The sequence below is a fragment of the Pseudopipra pipra genome, chromosome 5, assembly GCF_036250125.1.
Source record: "Pseudopipra pipra isolate bDixPip1 chromosome 5, bDixPip1.hap1, whole genome shotgun sequence".
Classification (NCBI taxonomy): Eukaryota; Metazoa; Chordata; class Aves; order Passeriformes; family Pipridae; genus Pseudopipra; species Pseudopipra pipra.
The window spans coordinates 4,002,731-4,027,542 of record NC_087553.1 but is presented as its reverse complement, the minus strand read 5'-3'; the positions used below and the strand labels follow the sequence as shown (position 1 = coordinate 4,027,542).

At 46.1% G+C, this 24,812-nt stretch overlaps 2 protein-coding genes across 4 annotated transcripts; one reads left to right on the top strand and one right to left on the bottom strand.

The window, feature by feature from the left end:
• Nucleotides 1-569: 569 nt before the first annotated feature.
• Nucleotides 570-15,011, top strand: TM7SF3 (transmembrane 7 superfamily member 3). Of its 2 annotated transcripts, none has more exons than XM_064654179.1 (12): nt 570-723; nt 5,859-6,013; nt 7,523-7,673; nt 8,327-8,447; nt 8,875-9,046; nt 9,128-9,305; nt 10,419-10,505; nt 10,796-10,876; nt 11,380-11,532; nt 12,050-12,147; nt 12,673-12,835; nt 13,050-15,011. In XM_064654179.1, the coding sequence occupies exons 1-12, from the start codon at nt 654-656 to the stop codon at nt 13,310-13,312; spliced, it is 1,692 nt and encodes a 563-aa protein (XP_064510249.1). In that variant the 5' UTR covers nt 570-653; the 3' UTR covers nt 13,313-15,011. The 2 variants fall into 2 exon arrangements, with proteins under 2 accessions (XP_064510249.1, XP_064510247.1); XM_064654177.1 differs by having other exon boundaries at nt 5,856-6,013.
• Nucleotides 15,012-16,163: 1,152 nt separating this feature from the next.
• Nucleotides 16,164-24,248, bottom strand: FGFR1OP2 (FGFR1 oncogene partner 2). 2 transcript variants are annotated; one of them, XM_064654181.1, is made up of 6 exons: nt 24,084-24,248; nt 21,711-21,847; nt 20,779-20,896; nt 20,366-20,508; nt 18,208-18,321; nt 16,164-17,889 (listed from the first exon to the last, which is right to left on the bottom strand). In XM_064654181.1, the coding sequence occupies exons 1-6, from the start codon at nt 24,238-24,240 to the stop codon at nt 17,752-17,754; spliced, it is 807 nt and encodes a 268-aa protein (XP_064510251.1). In that variant the 5' UTR covers nt 24,241-24,248; the 3' UTR covers nt 16,164-17,751. The 2 variants fall into 2 exon arrangements, with proteins under 2 accessions (XP_064510251.1, XP_064510252.1); XM_064654182.1 differs by having other exon boundaries at nt 21,711-21,905; nt 24,084-24,194.
• Between the last annotated feature and the right edge of the window lie 564 nt (nt 24,249-24,812).

Here is a 24,812-nt window from a genome sequence, read left to right as displayed (position 1 = left end):
AGGGACCTTGAAGACCATCTCATTCCAACCCTCTGCCATGGGCAGGGACACCTTCCAGGTTGCTCAGAGCCCCATCCAACCTGGCCTTGAACATTCCCAGGGATGAGGCAGCCACAGCTTCTCTGGGCAACCTGTGCCAGGGCCTCCCCACCCTCCCAGGGAAGAATTTCTCCCTAATATCCAATCTAAACCTATTGTCTGTCATTGTGAAGCCATTCCCCATGTCCTGTCACTACATGTCCTTGTGAAAAGTCCCTCTTCAGCCCTGTCAGTGATGTTGTGGGTGCAGCCACGATACAAACCAATCTGCCCCCCAAGTGTTTTCCCAATGGCACAGTTGGAGTAAGGATTTTATTTACCTGCGTGTGTAAACTGAGACGGGGGATTCCTTCGTGCTCCTGAGCTAAGAAGCCAAGCCACAAGCCGGCGGACCCAAAACCTAACGTACATTATTAAAACATTGTACAACTATTCCTGAAATCGAAGGGTTCTTTGCCGCACCCCTCACGCAGGTGGCTGAGAGGGCCGAGCGGCCCCGGCGGGGCGGTCCCGCCTACGCACCGCCCCACAGCGCCCGCCCCGCTCCAGCCCCGCTCAGCGCCGCGGCCCTTTCCCAGCTTCATATCCCCTGTTCCCTTTCCCTCCGCAGCGCCATGCGGGTCTGTCCTCGTTCCGCGCTGCTCCTGGTGCTGCTGGGGGTGCTGCGCCATGGCGGTGCCTCAGGTGAGGGCGGCGAGAGGCGCGGGGGGGTGGCCGGGCTGTGGCCGCCATTAAGCGGCCGCAGGAGCCCCGGCTGGTACCGGGAGCAGGGAGGTTGTTCCCGGGTTGATGCCCAGCGGGATGGAGGGGAAAGGGATTGTTGCGAGTGCAGAGCCTTTTGTGGGTGTCCCAGGTCGTGGTGGGGCGACCCGCAGCTGTCCGGAGGAATCAGCGCTGCCTGCGGAGCTGGGGAAGCGCAGTGGGTATTCTTGGTTATCTTCATCTTCCGCGGGGAAAGTGAGAACAACCCTCCCCCTTTCTTCCTCCCCCCCCTTTTTTTTTTAGTTTTACAGCTTAATTGCTGTGAACGCCGTAATTTTCACTCTTAGTGGATAAAAAGGAGTAATTTTAGCGACGCCGTTGCAGGGATGCGGTGCAGGTGATGGGTCTGGTGCAGGGCTGTGTCCCTCCTACAGGAACAAGGTGGCGTTCAGCACCCGTGAATATGAGTGTGTAAGGGAACAAGCTTAAAAAGTGTTCGAGGTGTGTTGGTTGGTTGGTTGGTTTTGACCATGTACAGGTGGTCATGAGTTCCCACCACCCAGTGAATGGTGGGTTGCAAACCACTGTCACTGTGAAACGTAAGGAAATGAGTTAGACCTCCTACAATTTGCAGCTTGTTTCCTGAAGTTACTTCTTGTGCTGATATAATCTGATTTTATTTGGGATGGGCTTTTTTTTTTTTTTTGGTAATTTCCCTGCATTTCTGCTTGTGACGAAAATAGGAGTCCGCAATTAAGTGCACTGTAATTATTGTTTGGGAAGACTTAGCAGTTGCTTACTTATTTCTGGTTAAACTATTATCTGTTCAAATAAAGGAAAAAATAAACAGTTTCCTCTCAGAGATAATTCAGAGATAAGCAGGCAGTCCCTCACATTAGGATTGATATAAGCTTCATCCTCTTAGTTTTGCTATATATTTGAACTTGCTTCTAATCATAGAATGGTGTGGCACCTTAAAGATCATCTCATTCCAACCCCCTCTCATGGGCAGGGACACTTCCCGGTAGGTCAATGCCCCATCCAACCTGGCCTTGAATGAATGAAGCTGTATTGTGCCAAAGGAGACTCTTGGGATACTTTGTAAAGCTTCCGGACAGCGTTTGGAACCACTCCCAGGTGTGGAAGGCTTCTCTCGGCAGAGAACACCCCCCCCCCTCCCCCCTGTCTCAACCCAAGATCTTAGTCTAGAGCCAAGGATTCCCTGCTTCTCACAGGCCTTAAAAGCAGGTGTGAGGATGAAGGCTCAGGGTTCTTAGACCTTAATATTTATATTAAAAGATGCTGACAAACACTCTGTCTCCTGCACTTGATTGAAAATGGGTCATGTGTTGAGTAATTTTTTTACAGTATGTAAAATGCAAAACAACTGTGGGACTAAGTGAACTGCTTTGCCTGTTGCTGTATTTCCTTGCAGGATTGAAGGTGGAGAGGGCAAGTATTTCCCTCGTGGAAAGCTAATAAGCTGTGTAATTTGTGTGCCAATGTCTAACTGATCATTAGGCCCTTGAAACAAGGACACTTTGTTTAATGGTTCACTGATTTGAAATTGTCTTGTGGTTATTTAGTTGTGGACACCCAGTCTGCAGGGATGGGCTCTCCTAATACTAGAAGATCCTGCTTCATTTGAAAAGTGCTGATAAGTAAAATCTGTGCAGGATGGCCTATGTTACCTGTCTGGGGTTCTGGTGGGCTGCAGCTCTCCAAGTGTATTGTTTGTGCAGAAATGGTTGATATATCCTGTTTGTTACCTTCCAGGGAACTCCACCTCTTTGTTACATCCAAACTGGATTGTTTAGTGTGGGAAAAACTAAAGTGAATTCACAGTGTAACCAGGACTGAGCGATGCGCTTTTTTGTGATGGGAGCTTATCTGGGTGGAACTTGTTTGTGCTGGCTGTTTAGTCTATGCAGAGACAGTATTTTAAAATAAGAGGTTCACACAAAGCTCTGCCCTCACTTTTCAGGCTGTGAAGACCTCCAGCTTGGTGAACAGAATAGTCTTCTGGGATGGGAATCATGACAATGATGACAAGCCACAGTGTGGCATCATCTGCTTTAAACATCAAACTGCTCTAAGCCTGAGTCTCAGTACACATACAGTTAAAGTTTAGGAGTTTTCATAAGTCTTCTTGCTTCTTTTGGGGGCAGGGTGGGTGCTGTCTTTTTTGGGGGAATTCACTGGTGTGGGAAGACAAGAGACCTTATAGCAGGACTGTCCTGTGCATCCCTGTGTGCATGGCCTTGCAGGTGTGATAGGATGTGGCTCCTGGCTTCGTTCTGTGAAGTAACTGTATGCTGATGTTTTCTTTACTCAAGCTGGTTTCCAGTCTGAGCTTGCATCTCATCTTCATTAAGTATCTCCATGTGATTACTTGCTGATGCACTCTCTACACTGGGAGGTGCTCCCTAACTCTCCCAGCTCACTTAAAGAAGGTTATTTTGCATATCCAGTGCAAGGTGGTTGTCAGAGTGTCTTCTCTGACTGCAGAGAACCTCTTTGTCTGAGGGAAGCGTAGTGTTTGAGTGTGGCTCTGTAGGTGAAGACTGTCCCTGTGTGGGCAGCAATGGCATTTCTTCAGTTGTGTTTCTTATCCAGAACCTGTGTGGGTAACACTTAGTGCTGGTGGGGAATGGCACTTGGCTGTTGGAGCTGGGAATGTGGTTTACTCAAAGCATGGAAGGAACTGAGAGCCTGGCGCTGAATCAGCATGATGGAAATGGTTCCAGCTGGGTGTTGCCTGTTGGGGAAAGTGTGTGTCACAGGGATAACAAGAGCTGGTATTCTGGAGTTGATTCCAGTGTTGCTTGGAGTTAGGAATAAGGGCTTTTGATCTCAGAAGAGCCCAAAAGGTTCAATTTCTTTGCTGTCTGTACTGGTTTTGTCCTTCATGTGACAGAAAAGCTCCAGTATGGAGTGACAGTGGCCTGTTTGCCTGTGTCCGCCAGCTCCATATGCAGGACTGTCTGTGCCCCAGATCCATGCTGGCATTGCTATAAGGAGTAGTACTTACTCAGTGCTCCGTCTGTGCTCAGTGTCAGTAACTCTGACTTCCTCTGGGTGTGTGTTCACCTGATAAGCTCTGTGACACTGGGGGTTCCTCTCTCGTGTCTCATCCAAAGCTGTTCTGACCGTTACAGTTCTCCCTAAAGGCGAGGAAGGAGAGGCAGCCTGGCATCTTGGAGTGCTTCCAGACCTTTGCTGTTGGAAGCAATAAAAAATGTTGGGATGCCTGGATTTTGCTCCTGGTTTTGTTGCTGACTTGATGGGCCAAGTGCATCTGTGTGGGGTGGTGTTATTGGTGCTGCTGGTCCTGTTTGGTGGGCTACCTCCAGGAGGGTCCAGCTTGCCCAGAGGAGAAGGTTGGATGCAAAATACTTGTCTGATGGGTGGAGCTGTTCCTGCTCTTCTGCCCAGACATAGGGATGAAATGTGTATCACATGCACTGCTCCAGGAGCAGTTATGCAAACAGTAAAGCAATGTAGAGCACCATACCTTAATTAACACGCTAATTAAACTTGAGAGAGTGTGCTGACACTCAGAGTCTCATGATCACATTGAAGCAGTGGCTGTGTGTGTTGCTGACGAATCTGCCCTTATTTATGTAGGGGCCTCTGAGTATGAGCACGGAGTGGAGGTGAGGAACAAGGCAGAGCAATGCAGCTCTCTGCCCTTGATGTAGATCACAGAGAGGATATGTATGGTTTCAGCTTTGTTTTCTTTGAAAGACATCTAAGCATGAACATCTTGCGGTTCAGGAAACTGCTGAAGTTCTGAAAGATCAAAGAAAGATGTTTTCCCTGCGTTCTGAGCTTTCACTTCAAATTTCTGAGCGTGTAGATGCATATTCGGTGCCTTGTGAGTGCTTTTCTTTAGCAGTCATGCTGCTGATTGCCTTTCTGGTAGGACTTGAGCTGATGGGGAAAGAGATCTGGTGAAGGGGAAGGTATCTGAATGCTGAGAATCAGGAAGTGAAGAATACACAAAGCTCTATTTGTAGCTTTAATTTTACATTAATTACTGTTTGAAAACCTGACGTAAAAATGTTTTTTACCTTAACACAGCTGCAGATGACGGAACAGAAGAACAGAGATTTTTTTGCCTCACAGATGGTTTATGATCCCCATATTTCAGCTGAGGTTTTATTGGTGATGCAGCACTGGTATTAACTGAATTTTGGGAGTGAGCATGTAAGGGCTGAAATTTCTTCCTTCGCTGTGAGATGAGGGTTGGAGCTCCCCTCTGACATATCATCAAGAGGCCAAGAAGCTGACCAAGGATGCCAACAACCAGCCAAAGAGAACCTTGTGGATTCTGTGTGGCTGCATCTTTTTCCTCCCTTGGCATCCCCTGTCCCTCCAGAGCCCAGCACGGGGAGAAGCCAGGCTTGCCTGCAGGACTTGAAGGACAAGCCAAAGCTGATTCTCAGAGGTCTTCTATCCTGGGTCATGTGGTTCTTTTCAAGTTAAAATGGCAGTGGATCACGAGGTTGTGCTCATCGTAGGGAGAAATGGTCTGGGGTGTGTGTAGGAAAAATTAGTCAGATTTTTAGATGCAGAAGTCGGGATCCAACAATCCTAATGATGACAAATAACTGGGAGCAAAAAACTTGTGAAATAGCTGAAGGTGGGTAAGGGTACATCTTTAAGCTACAGCTTTGACTCTGTGTTCTGGAAGTGGACTCCAATTCCTATGGGCTGTGGGAATTCACCAGGAGGTCTAATGGATGTTGTGCAAGTTTGCTGGCTAATATGGACACACTTGCATTTCCCAAAGATCAGTTCTCAGTATCCTTCCTTGTTGTCTCTTTGGAGTGTTACTGGCTAGTTGGCTGCAGCTGGTGAGCTCAGTATCAAATCCTGAGCTCCTGGCAGGAATGCTCATGTGTTTAGGTGAGGCCCTTAGGGCAGGTTCCCTGGCTGTGCCTGTTCCTGTAGGTGCATCCCAGAAACCTTGGGACAGCTTACAGGGCAAGAGGAGCACAAAGCAACATCCTGCCCTGCTCCCAGCTGACTAATATTGAGCTGCTGGAATCTTCCAGGCTTCGCTCTGGACAAAAAAACCCCATCCAAGTGTTTTCCTTTTTTTTGTAAAGCAGGTCTTCTTGAGCTCTCCTTGGGAAAATTCAGGAATGTGCTCCTTAACCAGACCAGCCCAGTGGAAGCTGTGATCAGGAACATCGGCAGCAATGTCACTGTTGTTGTTTTTCAAGTGCATGCCCAGCAGAGTGATGTGGTGATATCCTTTGATAAGGTAAGAGTGGCTCTTCTGCTCCTAAGTGCTGCTTTTCCTTCCACAAAGGAATTGGCTCTAATACCTGTAGGACTGTTGAGCTGAAGCTGTGTAAATAATGTATCTTACCTGGACAGTGTTGTTGTAGCTTCAGAAATCCTTCGTTGTACTCACATGTCATAGCTGCTGTTTTGAAGGACTGACTGATAAAGGAATTTCAGAGCTGGCTTAAAAATGTTTCAAAGCTCTTTATTTGGTGGAAGTGGTGCTTTTTACATGTGCCTTCTGACTACTCTCCATCAGCTTGTCAGATTAAAACCAGATCCTTTCAAGTGTTTGCCAGATGCCTTGGACATGATCACTTGGGGATGTTTAGTCGTCTGCTGTTTGTGTGGCTTGGATCTGGCCACTACAGATGTGATGTCTTCCTACCTCAGCTCCTTGTCCTGGATCTAATTCTCCTTTGACACGTGGAGAAGTTCCTTCACAGTGCTCCAGTGAAGGCTGCTACTTCTAGACAACAATATAAGTATTCCTGCTGCTGTGCACTGCATCCCAGCAATGATGGGGCAGACTGAGGCTGATGTAAAATATGATTTTGTTGTTATTATGGTGTTGTGAGGCTCTGGCTGGTGTTTGAACAGAGCATTCACTGAGCTGAAGGTGGTAAATGGAGATCTGACAGCTGCCATCCAGTTTTTCTCTCTCCATCAGTGTCTTCCACTTGAGAAGGTACTGAGTGCCAAGAAGAATCCTGGGAAGCTTAAAAGATGAACGACCTGTAGCACAAGTCCCCCAGCTCAGCCATTTTTGTACTGGTGGAAGGGCCAGGATCACGGGGCTGAGGCATTACTGGGACCCCTGATCAGTCTTTGCTTGCCTCTAGTAGAACCTTCTGCTGCCAGTTCAGATCCACAGGTCAAGGGCAGTGATGCATAAATACATCTGTACTGCTTTTAGGGCTGGTCTGCCTCTAGAAACATGAAGTTGAGCCAGACCTTGAAGTCTGCCAGGTCCAAAGTGCTTCCTTACAGTGTTGCCTCAGGTAGCTGTGGCTGCCTTGGACAAAAGCAAACTTTGCATTCTGAACAACAGATTTGCCTGTAGGTCAGTTGGTTCCAGCCATGTGAGTGTGACTTCGCCATTGTTGCCTGATCTCTCCTGCAGAGTCCTGGTTCTGGAAGGGATGGGTGATTGGGGCAGTAGCTGACCTGGCCCCAAACACACCTGGCATGGCTGGTGTTAAGCCAGTCATCTCTGTTCTGGGGGAGATAGTGAGGTGCTGCTGTACATTGATTCCCAGAATGCTTCCTTGGTGCCATCTCACATTTTGTGAGGGATATTCCAGTCCTGTTACACTTCTACTCAGTCCATAGCCAGACTTTAACCAGGTGGAGCCTCATCTGTGGCAACTGGCATTGACATGTGCCTGGCAGGTCTGTGGCAAGAATGGCCTCCTGTCATACATTAAACTGTGGCAGAAATCCTCTCCAGGAGAACTGCTTGTTTATGTAATTTCTTTCCGCCCAGACTCCATCTGTGAACAGCTCAGGAGTTGGAGTGGACAGAGGGTTGGTGTCCATCCTCCGGCCTCAGCAGACCGTGTGCACATGGTACCTGCGGGCACTGGATGCTGGGCAGGTGCTCAGCACAGCCATCTCCATTCCCTACATGGAGAAAGGTATGTTCTCATTCCCTGGGAAGGGATGCTGACCTTTCAGAGGTGATAGTCTTCCGTGGTGGAAATTTGATGGAGATGTCAGAAGTTCTTTTGAAATGGGCTGAAAAGGTTTATTGTCACTGCTGAGCTGTGAGTTGTGGGTAGGATGGTCTGTGGTTTTGCCATGACTGCAGCCTTAGAGTAAAAAACTGTTGTGCATGTCCTGGAATCACAGGTTTATATGGGTGGGAAGGGACCCTAGAGATCATCTCATTCCAACACCCCTGCCATGGGCGGGGACACCTTCCACTATCCCAGGTTGCTCAGAGCTCCATCCCAAACCTGGCCTGGAACACTTCCAGGGATGGGGCAGCCACAGCTTCTCTGGGCAACCTGTGCCAGGGCCTCACCACCCTCACAGAGAAGAATTTCTTCAAAATATCCAATCTAAACCTGCTCTCTGTCATTGTGAAGCCATTCCCCCTTGTCCTGTCACTCCAGGGCCTTATAAACAGTCCCTCTCCAGCTTTATTGTAGGCCCCCCTTTCCTTCTCCCAGCTGAACAACTCTGACTCTCACAGCCTGTCTTCACAGGAGAGCTGCTGCAGGGCGAGAACCTGACCATTTTCTGTGCCCGCAAGTGCTTAACTACAGTTATCTTTTCTGTGTTCTAGATCCCATTCCTGGAGGCTGCAATCTAGAGTTTGACTTGGAAGTGGATCCAAATCTTTACCTGGACTATACATTGGTTGATATACACATCAAGTTTGCCCCTGCAAACTTGGGATATACCAGGTGTGTGGAAGAACTTGAGAGTGCTCAGCAACACCTTTTGTGCTGTATTTGGCCACGGTGCTGAAACAGGGTTCTGCCCAGATGGCTGAACCATCCAGGAATCTTGTTTGCTGCAACAAATGTACATGGCGAAAGGGGGGAGGGGGAGAGATTAGACGTGAGGGAGATAAAAGTTGAGAGTTGCATCTTGCAGGAGAGATGGTGCAACTCCAGAAGTGTAAGCAGCCAGCAAATACTGGACTTCCCCATTCCTCATAATGACTGAGGAGCAATTCTGGGTTACAGGCAGTTTTATTTCTTTACTGGGACTGAAGCATAAGGACCCAGAGGTTTGTTTAACTTGAGACTTCCAAGTTCAAAGCCATTATTTCCTGAATGCTGCCTGGGATCATGGCTGGGCCCGTGACTGATGTGCTTGTGGTTGCAGGGGAGCAAACCCCCCGTCCTGTGACTCGGGGACGGGGCAGAGCTCGCGGTGGCGGCTGCGCTATGATGTCTACCAGTACTTCCTGCCTGAGAACGACCTGTCTGAGATGGTGCTCGTGAGCCACATCAGGAAGATGTCTGAGGTGCAGAGTATCAAAGCCAATGGCATTAAGGTCAGTCTGAGGCCCTGCTGTGCCAGGCATGTGGCAGTGGTGCTGTCTTAAATGCCATACAAATATTCCTTACTTCCCCAGATGCTCACTCTGACAACTGATGACAAGACCAATGTCTACTTTTCCTCGCTTCCCGGGCAAGGTGTGATCTACAATGTCATAGTTTGGGATCCCCTCTGGAACACTTCTGCTGCCTACATCCCTGTGCACACATATGCCTGCAGCTTTGCTGACCTGGTGGATAACTGCTCTTCCCTCAGTAAGTTGGGATTTGTATGTCCGTGCCAGCTCCCCTGGAGCTCGTTGTGCTCCAACATGTAGATATGAACTTAGATATTTATGTCATGGTGCTATGAGATTACACTGCATGTGTTTTGTTACTTTATGATCAATTTGCTCCTTGATGGAGGAGAAAGTCTGGAATGATAAAGTAAGGCTGAGAACAATTAGCAGTTGAAGGTTTTATCTTAATGGAGGTTTAATATGTGGATTGCAAGTGTTTAACTTGCTACTCTGTAGTGCTGCTCCAGCTTTTCCCATTTGAACTGGATACATAATCTTAAATCCCTTGTAGGATGGTAGATGCTGGATGTGAAGGTGAAGTAATAAAACACAAGCCGGATTAGGGTCCAGCCTGATTTTTCTAACTGGTGCTGACAGGAATCAGTAACCTGCAAGTGTTTTGAAAGGAGGGAGTCACAGAATAAGCATAAAGGTAATGTCAGCAATAGTGAAATGACTACAAAGTTATAAAATGATGGAATTTGAGCAGAAACAGAGCAAAGCTGCCACTCCCATTATGATTTGCAGAAGGGACACGAAAATTGTGAGAATTTGGTTCAGAAAGTAAGATTTGTTCTAATAATTTTTTTCTTATACTCTAACACCAATAATTGTTGTCAAACTCCATGAGACAAATTACTAAGGCTAAACCTCTCTTCCCTAACCCAGACCACATGGAAAATGTGGTTTCTTTCTTTAAATAGCTTAAATACCAGTAGGGTTTTTGCCTGGAAGACAGAGATCAGCCCTGCTGGTACGCTGATGATCCTTTTTGTGGCATGGGAAATCTCTCCAAGGGAGATGATGGGGAGGCTGCAGTCCAGAAGACAGTGGCTGCTGCCTGGGCACTAATCCCATGGCACGGATTTTTATAGATGATTGAATGTTAGTTTGTTTTTTTTTTTTCTAAAGCTGAGCAGAGAATTTTCAGCCAAAGCTGTATCTGTGTTATAAACAAATTACAGACACTTAACTGATTGTTACAGAAACTTCAGTCCTTGAATAAGGATTTCTTAATCAATCTGGAACTACTCCAGTTGTTGGCACTACTGGGTGCAATGCTGTAGTAACCCTTTCTCTCTCCTTGCAGGTAAACTCTCTACCAAAGTGTTCTTCACTGCTTTTGCTGTTCTTGGTCTTTTCACCTGCTTTTTTGGGCACAGATTCTGGAAAACAGGTCCTGAATGTTTGCTTTTTCTCATCTCCTAAGTCTGATTGGAATTTTGTGAATATAATTTGTAACTTAGAATGGTGATGTTGATGGTGATTCCATGCCAGTTAGGTCCATTGCTTTGATTTTACAGTATCTGAGCAGAGTAAGTTGGTATGGAAAGAACAGAAACATAGAGTTAGGGTGCATGCTGGGCAATATAGATATAAATATGTCATTTTTTGCTATTTGAAGTGCTTGAGGACACCCCTTTCCAGAAAAAAAAAGTCACTAAATACTTATTCCTTCCTCTCTAGACTTGTTCTTCATGGGCTTCATAGTCTCAGCATTCTTCTTCTTTGTGTTCATCACAAGGGTCACTGGCCTTGGTTATGATGGTGAGTAGATGTGTCAGGACACCCCAGGCTCTTCCCAAAGGATTGTTGTTATGAATCCCTCAGGTAAAAGCTCAGTTTTATCAGGAAGGATGGGAGGGTGATACCTCAGTGCTCGAGCTGAGCTCTAATTACCACAATAGCTGAATATGCAGCAGAGTGTTTTGCTTCCAGTATCAAAGTGATGCAGAGTTAAAAGCTGCAACTCTAGAACACAAATTTTATTTATCCAAGGAAGATACAGGTTTTGGAACAGACTTCCTTCTACTTCTTTTGCAATGGGTAGACCTGTGTTTCAGATCAAACACAGATTTCAGCTGTAAAATGAAAGTAGAAGGTCTGCACTCACTCTAGTAGCAAGAATTAGTTATTTTTTTACTTATTTTATGTTTATTTTTTGATACATGTTACAAAAAGCCAAACAAGAGTGTAAGTAAAGCTGCTGAAGGTGTTACTGCAGTAACTGAAGTTCTCAGAGTGTGGGAATTCCCTCTTTTCTCTCCCAGTGCGTCTCATTTTGACGGCAGTGGCTGGAATTGTTGGGGGGCTGCTCTTGGCTGGGAGCTGGTGGAGATTTGGCTCTGTCCTGCTCTGCATGTTTGTTGTTGGACTCGTGCTGGGATTTCTCTTTGTATCCACGCTCTTCTTCACTCCTCTAGGTAAGCACTGAAATACTGATGTCATCAGGGCCTTTAAAAAGACTTTAAAAGACACAAAAGCCAGAAGAATTTGTTGCTTTGTGTTGTTGTGATGGTGGCCCTTGCACCATACTCTGGAGTAAAACCTAAATAGATGCAGGTTTTTAGCTCAGAAACCCATACAGGCTTCTAACCCCTAAACTCAGGGGCAGCAGCTCCCTGGTACTTTTCTTTCTTACCAGATGAGTAACATGGACCTCATCAAAAATCTTTGGTTCAGGACAAGATCTGCTGTCCCAACCCAGAGCACAGAGACTGTGCTCAGCTGGGACAGCCTAACTGTTCTTATTCTTGTCTAACTGTTCCAGTCTGTATTAAGCAGTCAGCATTTGAGCTCAAAAGCTGAGCTTTCCAACAACGTATTGTTGAAACTCCAGGTATTTCGTAATGTACAGAATTTTGGGGTAAAAAAGCTCACCCCCAACCACTTGCAATAAAGGAAATGTTTCACTAACTGGTGAATGTGGTGTCTTTGCAGGAGACTACAGGGTGTTCCGTGATGATGTGGTGTTCTGGGTGACCTTCACTTCTGTGGCCTTGATGGTTCCAGTGCTTTTTGTTGGCTGTCCAAGAATTGTGAGTACTCTGTGCCCTCACCTCAGGAGGAGAGAGGGAGGAAGGGGTGTCAGATTGTGTCATCTTGTGGGATATGTGTTGAAAACTTAACAGCTTCAAGGAGCTCAGCACAGGACCAGTTTCAGGCAGTTCCTGTTCAGCCCCACTTGTGCCAAATGGTCCCTAAGCCAAGGAATGTTGTCCACAGCATCCCCCAGCACCTAATTTAGTTGGGTTCTGTCTTAACAGGATGGCTGGAGAGGTGTGAGCAGCCAATTCCTCACAGAAGAACTGATAAAAAATACAAAATAGTTGCCCAGAGAAGCTGTGGCTGCCCCATCTCTGGAAGTGTCCAAGGCCAGTTGGATGGGGCTCTGAGCAACGTGGTCCAGTGGAAGATGTCCCTGCCCATGGCAGGGGGTTGGAACTGGATGGTCTTTAAAGTCCCTTCCAACACAAACCATCCTGTGATTCCTTGATTGTACTGTCATGGGGAATAAAGAGTGTTTCTCAGTCTCCTAAAGCTGTGGTTTGTCTCCCTTCCAGCTGAACATCCTGGCTTCTGGAATAGTGGGCTCTTACACAGTAGTCCTGGCTATTGCTTGTTATGTCTACACAAGCCTTGCCTACATCACCTTGGACCTGCTCCGAAGGGTCCTCAATGACTACTTCAACAGAGCTTACACCAATGTGCCTTTCCAGAGGAACGGTGAGTCCTCCTGGGACTTCTCTCTCTTTTTAAAGAGGAATCACTGACTGCTTCTGTTGTGAACAGGGAGCGAGGGCAGGAAGGGGTGGAAAGAGAACATGTGGGTATGTGGAGACAAGATGTCATTTCTGTCACTGAACTTGTTCAGTGTTTGTGCGTGGGAAAGGAAGGAATGTTCTGCTGTGGTGCAGGAATCTGTTTTCCTTTTTTCCAGACCTGATTATCCTGTCAGTGTGGGCAATGCTGGCCCTCAGTGGGGTGACTGTGCAGCTGCGTCGGGAGAGGAGTGAGGTGCCCTTCCCACCACACCCCTATCTCACCTGGAAGCGGGAAAGGGAGCGTAGGAGCACCAATGTCCTGGACCCCAGCCATCACATCCCTCCCCTGAGAGAGAGGATCCATAACAAGCTGCTGCACATCAAAGAGTTCTTTCAGAAAGACCAGCCGGCCGGGGAGAGAACTCCACTGCTTCTGTAATGTGCCACGGCTGGTGGGAACGGAGAGGAAGGACCTTGGAACGGCAAGATGATTCCCAGCAAACTAGGCAGTGGTGCAGGGTTTACCACTGCTCCTTTGTCCTGCTGATTGAGAGGTTTGCCCAGCAGGAGCAGTTCCTGTCAGTACACACTACATGCCCTCTGTGGCTCCACTGTAACGTGCTCGTGTCCAGCTGCAGGGCCTTGTCCTCGGGGTTCATCTCAGGGTGGTCTAGGTTGCTCTTTGGGTGTGGGAAGTGTCAAACAGCCCTTGGAAAGCAACCTGGACCATCCTGGCTGTTCCCTTGTGTGTGGGAATCACTGCTAAGGTACTGCCTGGGTCACTCCTGAGTGTGTCCAGCTGCCAGGGCAGAGACAAGGACATACCCAGGAGTTCCAGCAGGAGCTGCAGCATCACCTCGTACAGGTACAGAATGTGTGGCTGCAGGCACAGCCATTCCCAGCAGAGTTCCTGAGCCTTGCAGGCTGGACCAAGAGACTTGAATTTAAACTGCACTGAATGAACTGTTGTCCGTGTGCACTCCAGGGCTCGGGATGTGGACCTGACCTGGGATGAGAAGACTTTCCCTCCCTTGGGTGGTTCTGTAGCAAGCTGGTCATCTGCTCTGTGTGCAGAGGTGATTGCCAAGAGAACACCAGAAGTTTGTCTCCCCGTTTGCTTCCTGAACAGCCTGTGTCTTGTCTCTGCCTCTGGTATGATCTCTTCCTTTGAAAGTGCTTTGTAAAAGAAAAAAATTAAGTAAGCTCTTTGTAGCCAGTAGCAATTTTTTTCCCTGGAGTTGGCTGAAACACTAATGTCTATTTTTAATCATCTTTTAATTTTGCCTGTCAGGGATGTGAAAACAGCATTCAGCCAGCAAAATATGACCAGGATCTCTGCTGACTGAATGTATTCCTTACCTATTGGAATTGCTTCTGCCCAAAGCAGAATGTGGGATAAAAGCAGATGAGGGACCACTCTTGTGTCCAGTGGAGGATTGGGATCTCGTGTGGTGGCTTTATTCCCTTCCTAAAAACCAAAACCAAGGGTGGTTGAAGTGTTGCATCCTGTATCCTGATACAGGTTATAGTGATTCTTCCTTCTCCCTGGTTTTGAGCCTTTAGCAAGGGCAGCCAAGTGCACAGTCCTTCCTTTATGGAACCTCTGCGAGGACATTCCCCAGTGGTGGAAGCTGAAGTTCTCAGCCCCCGCTTTAAATTTTGGTAGTGAGTATGTGAGAAACAACTCTTCCTAAGGAAACTGGTTTCTCTGGGAGCTTAGTTGGAAGTTAAAACACCCTGGCAATAAAAGGAATTAATGACTTTAACATGACTTTTCTTCAAGGAGTGAAAGCTCAGTGACACAGTGTCTGAGGTGACTGAACTCTCCTGAAGCTTAGGGAGACAAATCCTGTGGTTGCTTGGAGCTGGAACAGTAAAGCAAGGCTGAAATCCTGCAGTTTGGGGCTTGTGCTGTTGTGTGGGATAAAGGAGGAGCTCTTCCCTGGGTCTCACTGACTGATCCTGAGCAGTCCCTGCCCTGGATGATGGCAAGGAGCAAACACTTGTGGTCTAGAAATGCTCTTAACCGTGTTTACCGTGGTGGGGTTTTTATAATTGCTGTGATTAACGTCATGCAAGAAACAAGCCTAACTCGAATTTTCTATGTCTTTTATAATAAAGATGTCTTTTGGAAAGAACAGTGGAACTGAAGGGGTCTCTTTGAATCCAGTGATGGTTTTACAGCTGAGCCTCTGCCTTGGATCTTGTATGGATAGTTTGCTTGGGAAAATCTAGTCTTCCCAAGGGGTGAGGTGGGGGAGCTGGGCTGACCTGTCCTATAGGTCTGTGGCTGCAGTGACACCCAGAGGCTGGAGTATGGAATGTTCTCTGGGAAGCCACTGAGCATGATCCAAGGAGCCTTTTTTGGGATGGCTTTGCCAGACCAGGTTCTAGAGAACAAAGGAATGATCCTGTTCCTTGGAATGTTGCCAATACACATCTGGTGGTTGTCCCTTCCCACTGCTTGGATTTGCAGGTTTGGTGTTAGAGTTTCCTCTAGGAACAACAGCTCCAGTAACACTTTTGTTTGTCCAACAGGTGCTCAGTGTTTCTAACACTTGTTTTCCTGCTCTCAGGCCCTGCCTGCTCCAGTCCACAGCTCCAGGCACCCAGCTGGCTCTGGGGGAGGCGGTAAGGCTTTGTCCTTCCATGCTGGGAAGAAGAGAATTCCAAAGCAGAGCAACAAAGGAGCTCGTTTTGGGGGTGAGAGGGAGTGGTAGGAGCACAAGGTCATGTAAAACTTCCCTGCCTGCTCAGAACTGGCTTTTCACAAAAGCACCTGTAGCAATTTTTCCATGTTATCTGGTGCAACAACATTATCTAATGGGCTTAAAATGAGCTGGATTAATTGTTTTTTTAAATCCTGAATGCTGAGGGGGAACAAAAACCACATGCAGGAAGCAGAAAAGCTTAGGAACACTGAAAAGAATTTTTTAAATGACTCATCATGTGCTACTCAGTGAATTCCTGGCAAGCCAAACAGCAGCTGCCTCCTACGATACTCAAGCTGTGCTTTTTTCCTTCCAAGACTGAAAAGTTGCGCTGAGTGTTTCCTTAACAGTTGGTTAATGAAGAAAGGCTGAGAGAAGGTGGCCTTTGGACACCTCCAGCTGAATGTTGTTTCTGCTGCATCTCCTTGTTCTTTCACTTTTGGTTTCTGGTGCCACTTTTGGACCTTGATGCTCCTTCCTGACCAACAGTGTGGAAAAGGCTGGTAAACAAGTGTGATGCGGAAACTTCTCCACCACATTCCTTCCCTTCCAGCCTTGCTTTAATCATGGAAACATCTGTGTTTTCAGTCAGCTTTATTGATAAAATAAGTTTCCTGTACAGTACACAATTCTAGCCATAAATCCTTTCCAAGCCATCTGAGTTACAAAAATAACAGGTATGCCATGAAAAATAGTCACTCCACACACTGTGAAGGCTCTTCAGAATCCTGAAGTGATCAGGGCAGGGGGCTGAGAGGGGAGACATATCAAATGTGAGGGCTGGGAGTAGATAAATTAAGTTGCATTTCTCTTCAATTTACAAAAATAAACACTAATCAAGTATTATTTCATAATAGAGCAACCTCCAAGTATTGCCACAGACCAACAACCCTCCTCTGGAGTCAGAAGTCAAGCCAGAATTCAGCCATGGAGCTGCATCAGCATCCAAGGGGTGGAAATGTCTCTGACACCAGTCAGTGGCTGAAAAGATGCTTCCAGAAACAGGAACTTAAGCAACTGAACCCAAAATCTCTCATAAAATTTGCAACAACAGAACACTCCAGTGAAAAAAAGATGTTGCTTCTGGCAAGCCACGGCAGAAATGCAAAATCTAAATCAGAGCAGCACTGGCAAGGTTTTACAGAAAATAACAGCAGGCAAGAATATTCTGTGCTGGAGCTAAAATATTCCCCCCAAAATTTCCCTTGGATGTTGAGCAAGTTTGGAAATGGTTCTAACTTTGTTTCCATGCAGGTGGATGCTCTCAGCATGTTGTTAAGCCTAGAAGGTGCTCTGGGAGGAGAAGCAGCAGTTTCTCCATTTATAAAATGTGCTGTGAAAATGAGCTGATTTATCTGTCCTTTCTGCATATAAATTAATGGAGGCCCAGGAAGCTGGATTTAAACTGGCACCCTTGGAAGTGCTGGATCTGAGTTCCTTCTGTGTTGTTGTCACTGAAAATCGAACTTGCCTAAGGGGTGATTTCAGAATAGTTCAGCTCTGCTTAACTCACCTTAAAACCTTTTTGGTGACTGGTTAGTACTGAAGAAAGGGAAAATCAGAGTATTAATTGCAGGCTGCCAAGCTTGCCCTGAGCTGCTCCTCCTCCCACCCACCTTTCTGCAGCCACTGCTTGGGTGCTTTCCAGTTGCTATTTCCCAGTTAGGAAGTTTAGTCCCATCTATTCCTTCTCCAGTGTGGCCTTTTCTGCCTCTGTGCCCTTTCAATCAAACAGGTTTGTTGCAAAATGAGGATTTATTAAAAAAGAAACCAAAGGAAAAAATGTGGATCATGCACAAAGCATATTCATAAGTTACTCCTTTTTAGCCAGAGATTGGACTTGAAATCTTACCTTTTCTTATAGAATAGTTGCACTGAAACTTTGCATGAGCAATAACTTATATAAGTTATTTGAAATCTCACCTTTTATCTGCAAAATGATTTCATATAAAAGGAATTCCCATGAATCCATTTCCTGCTGCAGTCAAACCTATGGCAATGAGTCTGTCACACCAATGTAATTTATTTCACACAGTATAAAAGCCACTGAGCTGGAGTTTGACACGTCCTCTTGCTGGTGCCCTATTCAAGAACAAGTGCTTGACCAGTGAGCCCTGATGCTCCGTTGGGAAAGTGTGCAACTGAGGCTTTCTGGTTCCCACAGTCCTTAGCTTTTCCTCAGGCTCAAATCACTGCTTGTCACTAATCCTGACAGGGAGGTGCTCTCTGACGCATCCTCTTTCTTGAGGTTCAGAAACGATTCTCTAGTGATTTGGAGGATTTCTCTCAAGCCTTTGTTTTCTTGCTAAAAACAGAAAGAACAAGGCATTTAACAGGACTCCAGGAAGAAATCATGGGAATTACATTAGCAACCTTCCCTCTACTCCAAACTAATGCAAAAGGATTAAAATCCTTTATCTTCTGCAACTGAGAACATCAGGTTTCTGACCCTTCTGCTCTGTTACGGCTCCCCTCTGCATCCCACCTTGAGAGAAAGCTGGAGTGGCGAAATGGCACTTGCACCCCTCCAACCAGGGAAGTGTAACACAACAGGAACTCCACAGAACCGGCTGTGCTGCCATTCCCTGCCTTGCTCCCTGTTGCAGTGGTGTTCCACCCTCACCTCGAGCTGGGTGATGCGTTCCTGCTCTTTGCAGCCGTGCCTCTCATCGATCTCAATGGCCTTTCTCATCACTGCTGCCATTTCAGTGATCTGGTCCACATGCACCTGCAGCTCCTGACACAGAAAGGGTCAGTAATATATTAATTTAGCAATATATTTAACAAAATGAAGCATTAAATGTGCCTCGTTTTAACTGCTGTGACAATTTATTAACACACACCTAAATTTTGGAAAATAAGCTTCCACGGTACGAGGCCACCATGGTCCTGTTTATTCCAATCAATCTGGTTTGTCCCACACTGACCCCTTTTATCAGAAGTTTCTTAACTGTGTCTTCCACGGCCTCCAAATGGAGTCAGCCCCGTGCTTGCCTTGCCAAGGCCTTCCTGTGCAGCAGGAATTGCTGTGTATCATTTGGGATATGCAAAACAACTCAGCTGAGAGCAGCAGGGTCTGCAACATTCTTTCCAGTTGGAAACCTAATCCCCAGGACCAGCCCATGGACTGTCTTCAGGACACCAGAGGCAGTGGTCATCCTTTTGATGTCCTGTCTTAGGAAACTCACATTTGTCCTTCAGTCTTTTTTTAGATACTTCTGCTTGAATCCACCTCCAATTCCAGCTTATGTGGGATCTGGGTTTCAGAGGTTCAGAAAACACTGAAGGGTCACTGCTGCCTTTCTCTGCAGAGCCTCTGAATTCCCTCTGGAATTCACTGCTGCCCAGTTAAGCCAGAGAGTGGAATGGTGTTCCCAGAAGCTTTTGTCTTGCATTGTCTTTTTCTCCACTTGTCTTTTATTCCAACTGTACTATGATGCCAAGTCTTTGTCATGCCCAAGCCCTAATTCAGCCGTTTCCTCCTCCAGTGCCCACTCCTATGGGAGGGGCCAGGGAAAAACTTGCTGTAAATCTTCATTTGCTGCTCAGTTTCCAGTACAGGTGATGACAGGAAACATTTTTTCAAAGAAAACCCAAATTTAGCTTGGCAGGAAGCTGTGGTCAGGCAGGGATAAGCCTTGAGAAGGGCTGTAGGTTTCAGATATCCTGCTCTCCTCCCTCCTTCCTATTTTCCAGCTTCTGTGCCTCAGGATCATTATGACTTCAGGCCTGTTCCAAGGTCACTGATGTCAGATCAGATATTAACAGAAATCAGTGATCTCCTGTAAACAGGCACTAAAGGTAAGAGCTGGCACTTGAGGAAACAGCCCTTTCTGGTACAGCTGAATTCCTTAGCTATAATGGATTTTTTACCTAACAAGAGTGTTTAAAAAGTGCTTCAAGACTGTTTAACCTTACTTAATGTGAAGGCTGAGCAGGAGAAAAAGTAATGAAATTCCAGAATCCTAAATGTCAGGTTAAGGGTAATAAATCCCTTTCATCAGGCATTCTTGTGGGATCAGGTTTAACAAAAATGTAGAAGCCTAAATCTCCAGTCTCTCCATAATATTGTGTGATATTATTTTTTTCTTTTTTTTTCTCTTTTTCCCCAAGCTTTTAATCCACTGGAGTGCTCCTAAATGAAATTTCCAAGTCCATTTGAGGATGGATATAATTTCACTTTCCTGTGTTGGTGCTCCTGAGTCTGTAAGAGCTGTTATACCATGTGCTGAGGTAATTTCTTCTGTAAAGGATCTATACCTGTCCTTTTGTAGGATTTTATGCTATAGTTCGAATCCAGTAGCGTTTTTCAATATTCCAAAGGGCTTTTAAAATATATTTTTTTAAATTTATGATATTTAAGGTAAAAATATTTGAATATTGGATTTAAAAAGCTTGTTCTTCCTAGGAAGCATGGGTTCACTAATTACGTGTTGGAGCCAAGAGCATTAAACTAAAACCAGTCTAAAAATGTGAACATCACTGAGATCTGGCAGTGCAATAGGACAGTTGCCGTAAAGATCAAAGTAAAACATAAGTAAATTAAGTAGATACAGCAATGAAATGCTACTTGTTTAAAGTTTAAATAAGTGAGAAGCTGGTAAGGTTGAGTTACTCAGTTGCTCAAGTTTCCTGTTTGTGTTGCATGGACTGGATTACAAAAATTAAGACTTTTTGGTAGTACAGTGATATAAAAAGTGAGACAAAGTAAGCTTTGGACTAATCCACTATGAAGTGTTAATTTAAAAAAACAAAGGCAAAAACCTCAATGAAGTTCTTACCTTGGAATGTTGCTCTTTTAACTTTGTTATTATACTTGGGTCGTCTTTTTTGCTGGCCATAAGCAGCCTGAACATCTGTTCTCTGTACTTGCTCATGATGAGCTCCAGAGCAGACTGATGCTCCTCCAGAGATGTGCGTAGTTCTGCCAACAGGATTTAAACTTCAGTTAGAGCTTAACAAGAACCAAGACAGGAGGAGAAGTACATTCCTAGTGTACAGAATTCCAGAAGGAATTACACAACTGTGCTTACACCACAACTTGTTCTGACTGCTCCTAAGTTAGTTGTTTTTAGCAGTGGGAAAACACATCTCCAAACAGATCCCTCTATTGCAGAATTAAGTTCTATTTATCTCCTCACTATTTCCAGTGGTGCAACTGGAACTTGGAAAGGATAGAATTTTCATGTTTTACCTTTATTTTCCTGCTGCAATTCCCTAATCTGTCTGTTTTCCTGCTGGATCCCCATCACCAGCGTGGACCGAGGGCGATGTCTTGCTACTTCATTGAGCTCTTGGATTTCTTCTTGGTACTGGGTATTGAAAAAACCAACAAGGCACAACATATTGAGTAAACGAAGGCTGACATTACACAGCAGTTGACAAAGCACCACTTCTGTCAGTCAGGGTCTGTAACCAGCAAGACAATGTTTGGTTTTAAATAATAATATCAAATGCACAAAGGTGTTGTTGACATGCTGTCCTCTAGTTTCATTCCATAGATGTGTGTAGCGGGTGTTATTTATGCAGGTCAAGTTCACCATCAGGTAATTTAGAACTGATAGAGATGTGGTAGAGACAAACCATGAGGTCATTAACCTCTCTATACTCACTGTGGCTTCCCAGTCCCTTAAACCACAAGACTGTGGGTACAAGTCACACAGATCCGAGTGAGTGGATCCTGACTCCCAACAGAAGGGTAAATTCAATACTCTTGATCTGAAACCATGAAGCCTTGGCATGACGAGTTTTACAGGGCTGAATCACATGCAGGGTTTTATTATTTTATAGCCCCGTTAAGATATCCTGTGTTTTATTAATGTGACAGGATGAACTCCCATATGGAAAGTCAGGAGACACCTTTACGTTCTCCAGGAGTTCTCTACTGAAATCTACCCAATCTAATGACATGCCTTGACCATCAGAACAGAAATGATCACAAGTGAGAAAACCTTTTCACAGGATCCAACGATACAAACAACCTATTTTTAGGTGGCAGTCACACCTACAATAAAACACCTCTGGCATTAAAGGATTACCCGACACTACTGATTCTACAGCAGCACAGAAGTGACGGGAAATTCCATGCTGATGTCCCAGTGGAGTAACTAAGGTTGGGAAGCAAACCTGTTTCATGGCCTCGACCCTCTTGTTGAGTGCCGTGGTCTGTTCGATGAGCGCCTCGGCCGCGCTGTCGTGTTCCCGCAGCCGCTCCACCAGTGCCTTCGCGTCCGCCAGCGCCTTCTCGATCGTGCAGCTCATTTCTGAACATCACAAACCGTCATTTCCACCACACCCCCCCGTCGCTACGCACACAACTATCTGCAGGATAGAGCTTTGTTTTTTAGCCTGAAGCAGCTGGATACAACCTCCTGACAGTAGGATAATTAAGGTGTAAATCCAGGTTTACAGCAGGCTGGAAGATTCTGATGAGTTAAATTGGCAGAGAAGGAACAGCTCAAACTGATGGAGAAAACTGCTCAGGAAAAGCTCAGAGAATTAAATTTCTTCATGTCTATAAATGAACACAAACATCACTGCCTGGAATGGAACTCTGAAATTTTCTGCAGGATGGAGAAAGACAGCGACGAAAAGGACCGACTGCGTAATTAAAATACCAGCTTCCAATTGCAGTAGTTGTTAAGAGAAATTACTTATGGCCACAATTTCCAAGCTTGCAAAATGCTTGGACATACCAGCATTTCCAAAACACTGGCCTTTACACTGAATTTTTTTTGTATTCATGTTTAGTCGATTAAGTTTCAAAACCAAGATTTTCAGCCTTTTTCATTTTCTTTTCAGAAACCTTGCACTTGTTCTACTGAGAAGGAAATCTACTTCAATTCCTTCAGCATCAGACAGGAAGGATAGAGGTTTATGAGAGTTATGAGACTTTTTGATATCAGGCTTAATATTTGCTTTAGAAAATGTTCTAAGGTACAGCAAGAATCAGCTAAACCCATTTCTTAGCCAGGCTGTTTGGGAAAGTAAAGATTTTTGTAAGGATTAAAGATTATTGAGTCTTTCCTGAGCTACATGGAAAAAAATTGCTTCAAGTTGATTTTTTTTACCTTTTTCAGGCACATTTACAAATCATAGTACAGGATCTTTATGCCAAGCTTAAAGAAATCCTCAAATTTACCTCAACTGACCTTTTCCCACTGTCCTGGGTAAGTAGTAGAAGGAAGGATATTTCAACCACCAGAAATTAAACCTGCGTTTTCTGGGATTATGTGTGTTATCAAAAACATCCGGATTTTGGCACACAGATTCCTACGAACATTCTTAATGTTGATTCTTTCCTGTTTGTTTATCAAACAGCATTTTCATTTAAATTGCCATCTGATGTATCTGAGGTATCAAGTTCTTCAGCAAAGAACTACCTGAGTTATCACTGGTAGTTCATTTATTCACTCTGATTTAACAGTTTAAGTTCTTTTCAATATTAAATAGAAAGGAATCATTGTGCATTGTTTTTAGGGATCTGCTTTCCCTGCTCCTCCTTCCAGTCTCAGATTCCTACTGGACCACAGAAATATCCCAGACAAGAGATGACTTTCCAACTTGCTGAACTGCTGCAGGAATTGATTTAATGAGATCCATGTTTGAGTGAAAGGCTGGTCTTCAGATTTTCCTTAATTCACGGTCCATGTGTAAACAATTCAAAATTCTTTCTGGCTGCCTATGACAAACAAAACCTTTGCCTTATCCTGCAGTTGAGCTAAACCTGGGAGTTAACCTGGACAGTCAGGGGGGAAAAAACCCCTAATTAATTAAATATAATTGATATAAACAAATTCGTATGGTATATTATTTTTATGAGCATGACTACAGGAACTAAATTTAATTATTCCTGAACTCTGCTCTACAAGAGATGCCCAGTTCAGAGCAACCTTGTCAACAGGTAGCAGAGCAACAACTCAGCCCAGCAACACTCCTACACATCCACTCCCTGGCACTTCCTGCTATTTACTAATGGCTTCCATTAGCACATTAAAGAAAAAACAACACTAAATAATAAAGATTTTTGTGCAATTATTTAGTTTTCTGTCTCTTCTTTCCTTCGTATCCTCACTGGAAACCTTATTTTCCCACAGCTCCAGGTTTTACCACAGTGACCAGCTGGGCAGCGCTGAGCCAGGATGCAGTTTCAAAGGAATTCAGGCGGATGCAGAAGTCCACCAGCATTCCCGGTGGGACAGGGGCATCCTTGGGGTGTCATCGCCACACTCCCGCTGTGACAGGACCATCCCGGGGGTGTCACCGCCGGGAGCGTCGCCTCCCCCTCCCCAAAACCCGCCGCCATCGCGACACCAGCGCCTGCCAAGACGAGCATCTGAGAGGTCCCTCGCCCTTCCCCGCTCGCGGGTCTGATGGAGGTGGGGGGGGCTCCTCTTCCCTCACGGCACCCCAGCCGTGGGGCGGGCCGCCGCGCTCCCGATCGTCCGGCTGCGGCCCCTGCGGCGCCCCTTGTTCCCACGAACCCCTCAGGATACTCACTCATGCCCGGGGCTCCGGCGGCGCCGGGGTGAGCCCGGAGCGGCCCCGGCCGGTGACAAATGGCGGCCTGAGGGGCTGCGTCGTGCACCCGCCAGGGGGCGCTGCAGCAACCGGCCGTGCGCGGCTCTCGCGAGAGGACACCCCGCCCCCGCTCCATCACCGCCCCGCCCCAAATCTCGCGAGAGGTCTCGGCGCGCTCCCTGGGCCTCCCGAGGCGGGTGGGAGCCAAACTCGGGAAATTTGTTTTAAAATTGTTGATAAGCAGCTGCGCCGGGACAGGGGCGATTAACGTATTGCGTTGTGAGCTGGGTTAGGCTGGCTGTTGGGGACGCCTTCTTCCCTGTGAGGGTGGTGAGGCCCTGGCACAGGTTGCCCAGAGAAGCTGTGGCTGCCCCATCCCTGGAAGTGTCCAAAGCCAGGTTGGAGCAACCTGGAATAGTGGAAGGTGTCCCTGCCCACGGCAGGGGGTTGGAACTGGGTTATCTTTAAGGTCCCTTCCAACCAGCAAACGGGGTCGAGTACTCATTAACAGACAAGTTATGTAACGTGCGACCAATGAGCGCTGGTGCCCTTCTTTGTTAAAATGTAAAAATAGCGTGACGTTTCAAAGAACAGGGAGCTTTCTGTGGGAGCAAACTGGAATAAAGCACAGAAATCCCCCACAAACGGCAATGAAGCAGAGAATTCCCTCAAAGACTGGGATAAAGCAGAGGATTCCCAGGCAGCCTG

Bases quoted from the DNA above. Each gene is read 5' to 3' on its own strand.
- TM7SF3 (XM_064654177.1), top strand. From the start codon at position 654: ATGCGGGTCTGTCCTCGTTCCGCGCTGCTCCTGGTGCTGCTGGGGGTG. The intron at 724-5,855 runs GTGAGGGCGGCG...TTTTTTGTAAAG, and splicing joins GCGCCATGGCGGTGCCTCAG to CAGGTCTTCTTGAGCTCTCC. The intron at 7,674-8,326 runs GTATGTTCTCAT...TCTGTGTTCTAG, and splicing joins CATTCCCTACATGGAGAAAG to ATCCCATTCCTGGAGGCTGC.
- FGFR1OP2 (XM_064654181.1), bottom strand. From the start codon at position 24,240: ATGGAGCGGGGGCGGGGTGTCCTCTCGCGAGAGCCGCGCACGGCCGGT. The intron at 21,848-24,083 runs GTGAGTATCCTG...TGTGATGTTCAG, and splicing joins CGCCGGAGCCCCGGGCATGA to AAATGAGCTGCACGATCGAG. The intron at 17,890-18,207 runs GTGAGGGTGGAA...TTCTGTTTTTAG, and splicing joins AACGCATCACCCAGCTCGAG to CAAGAAAACAAAGGCTTGAG.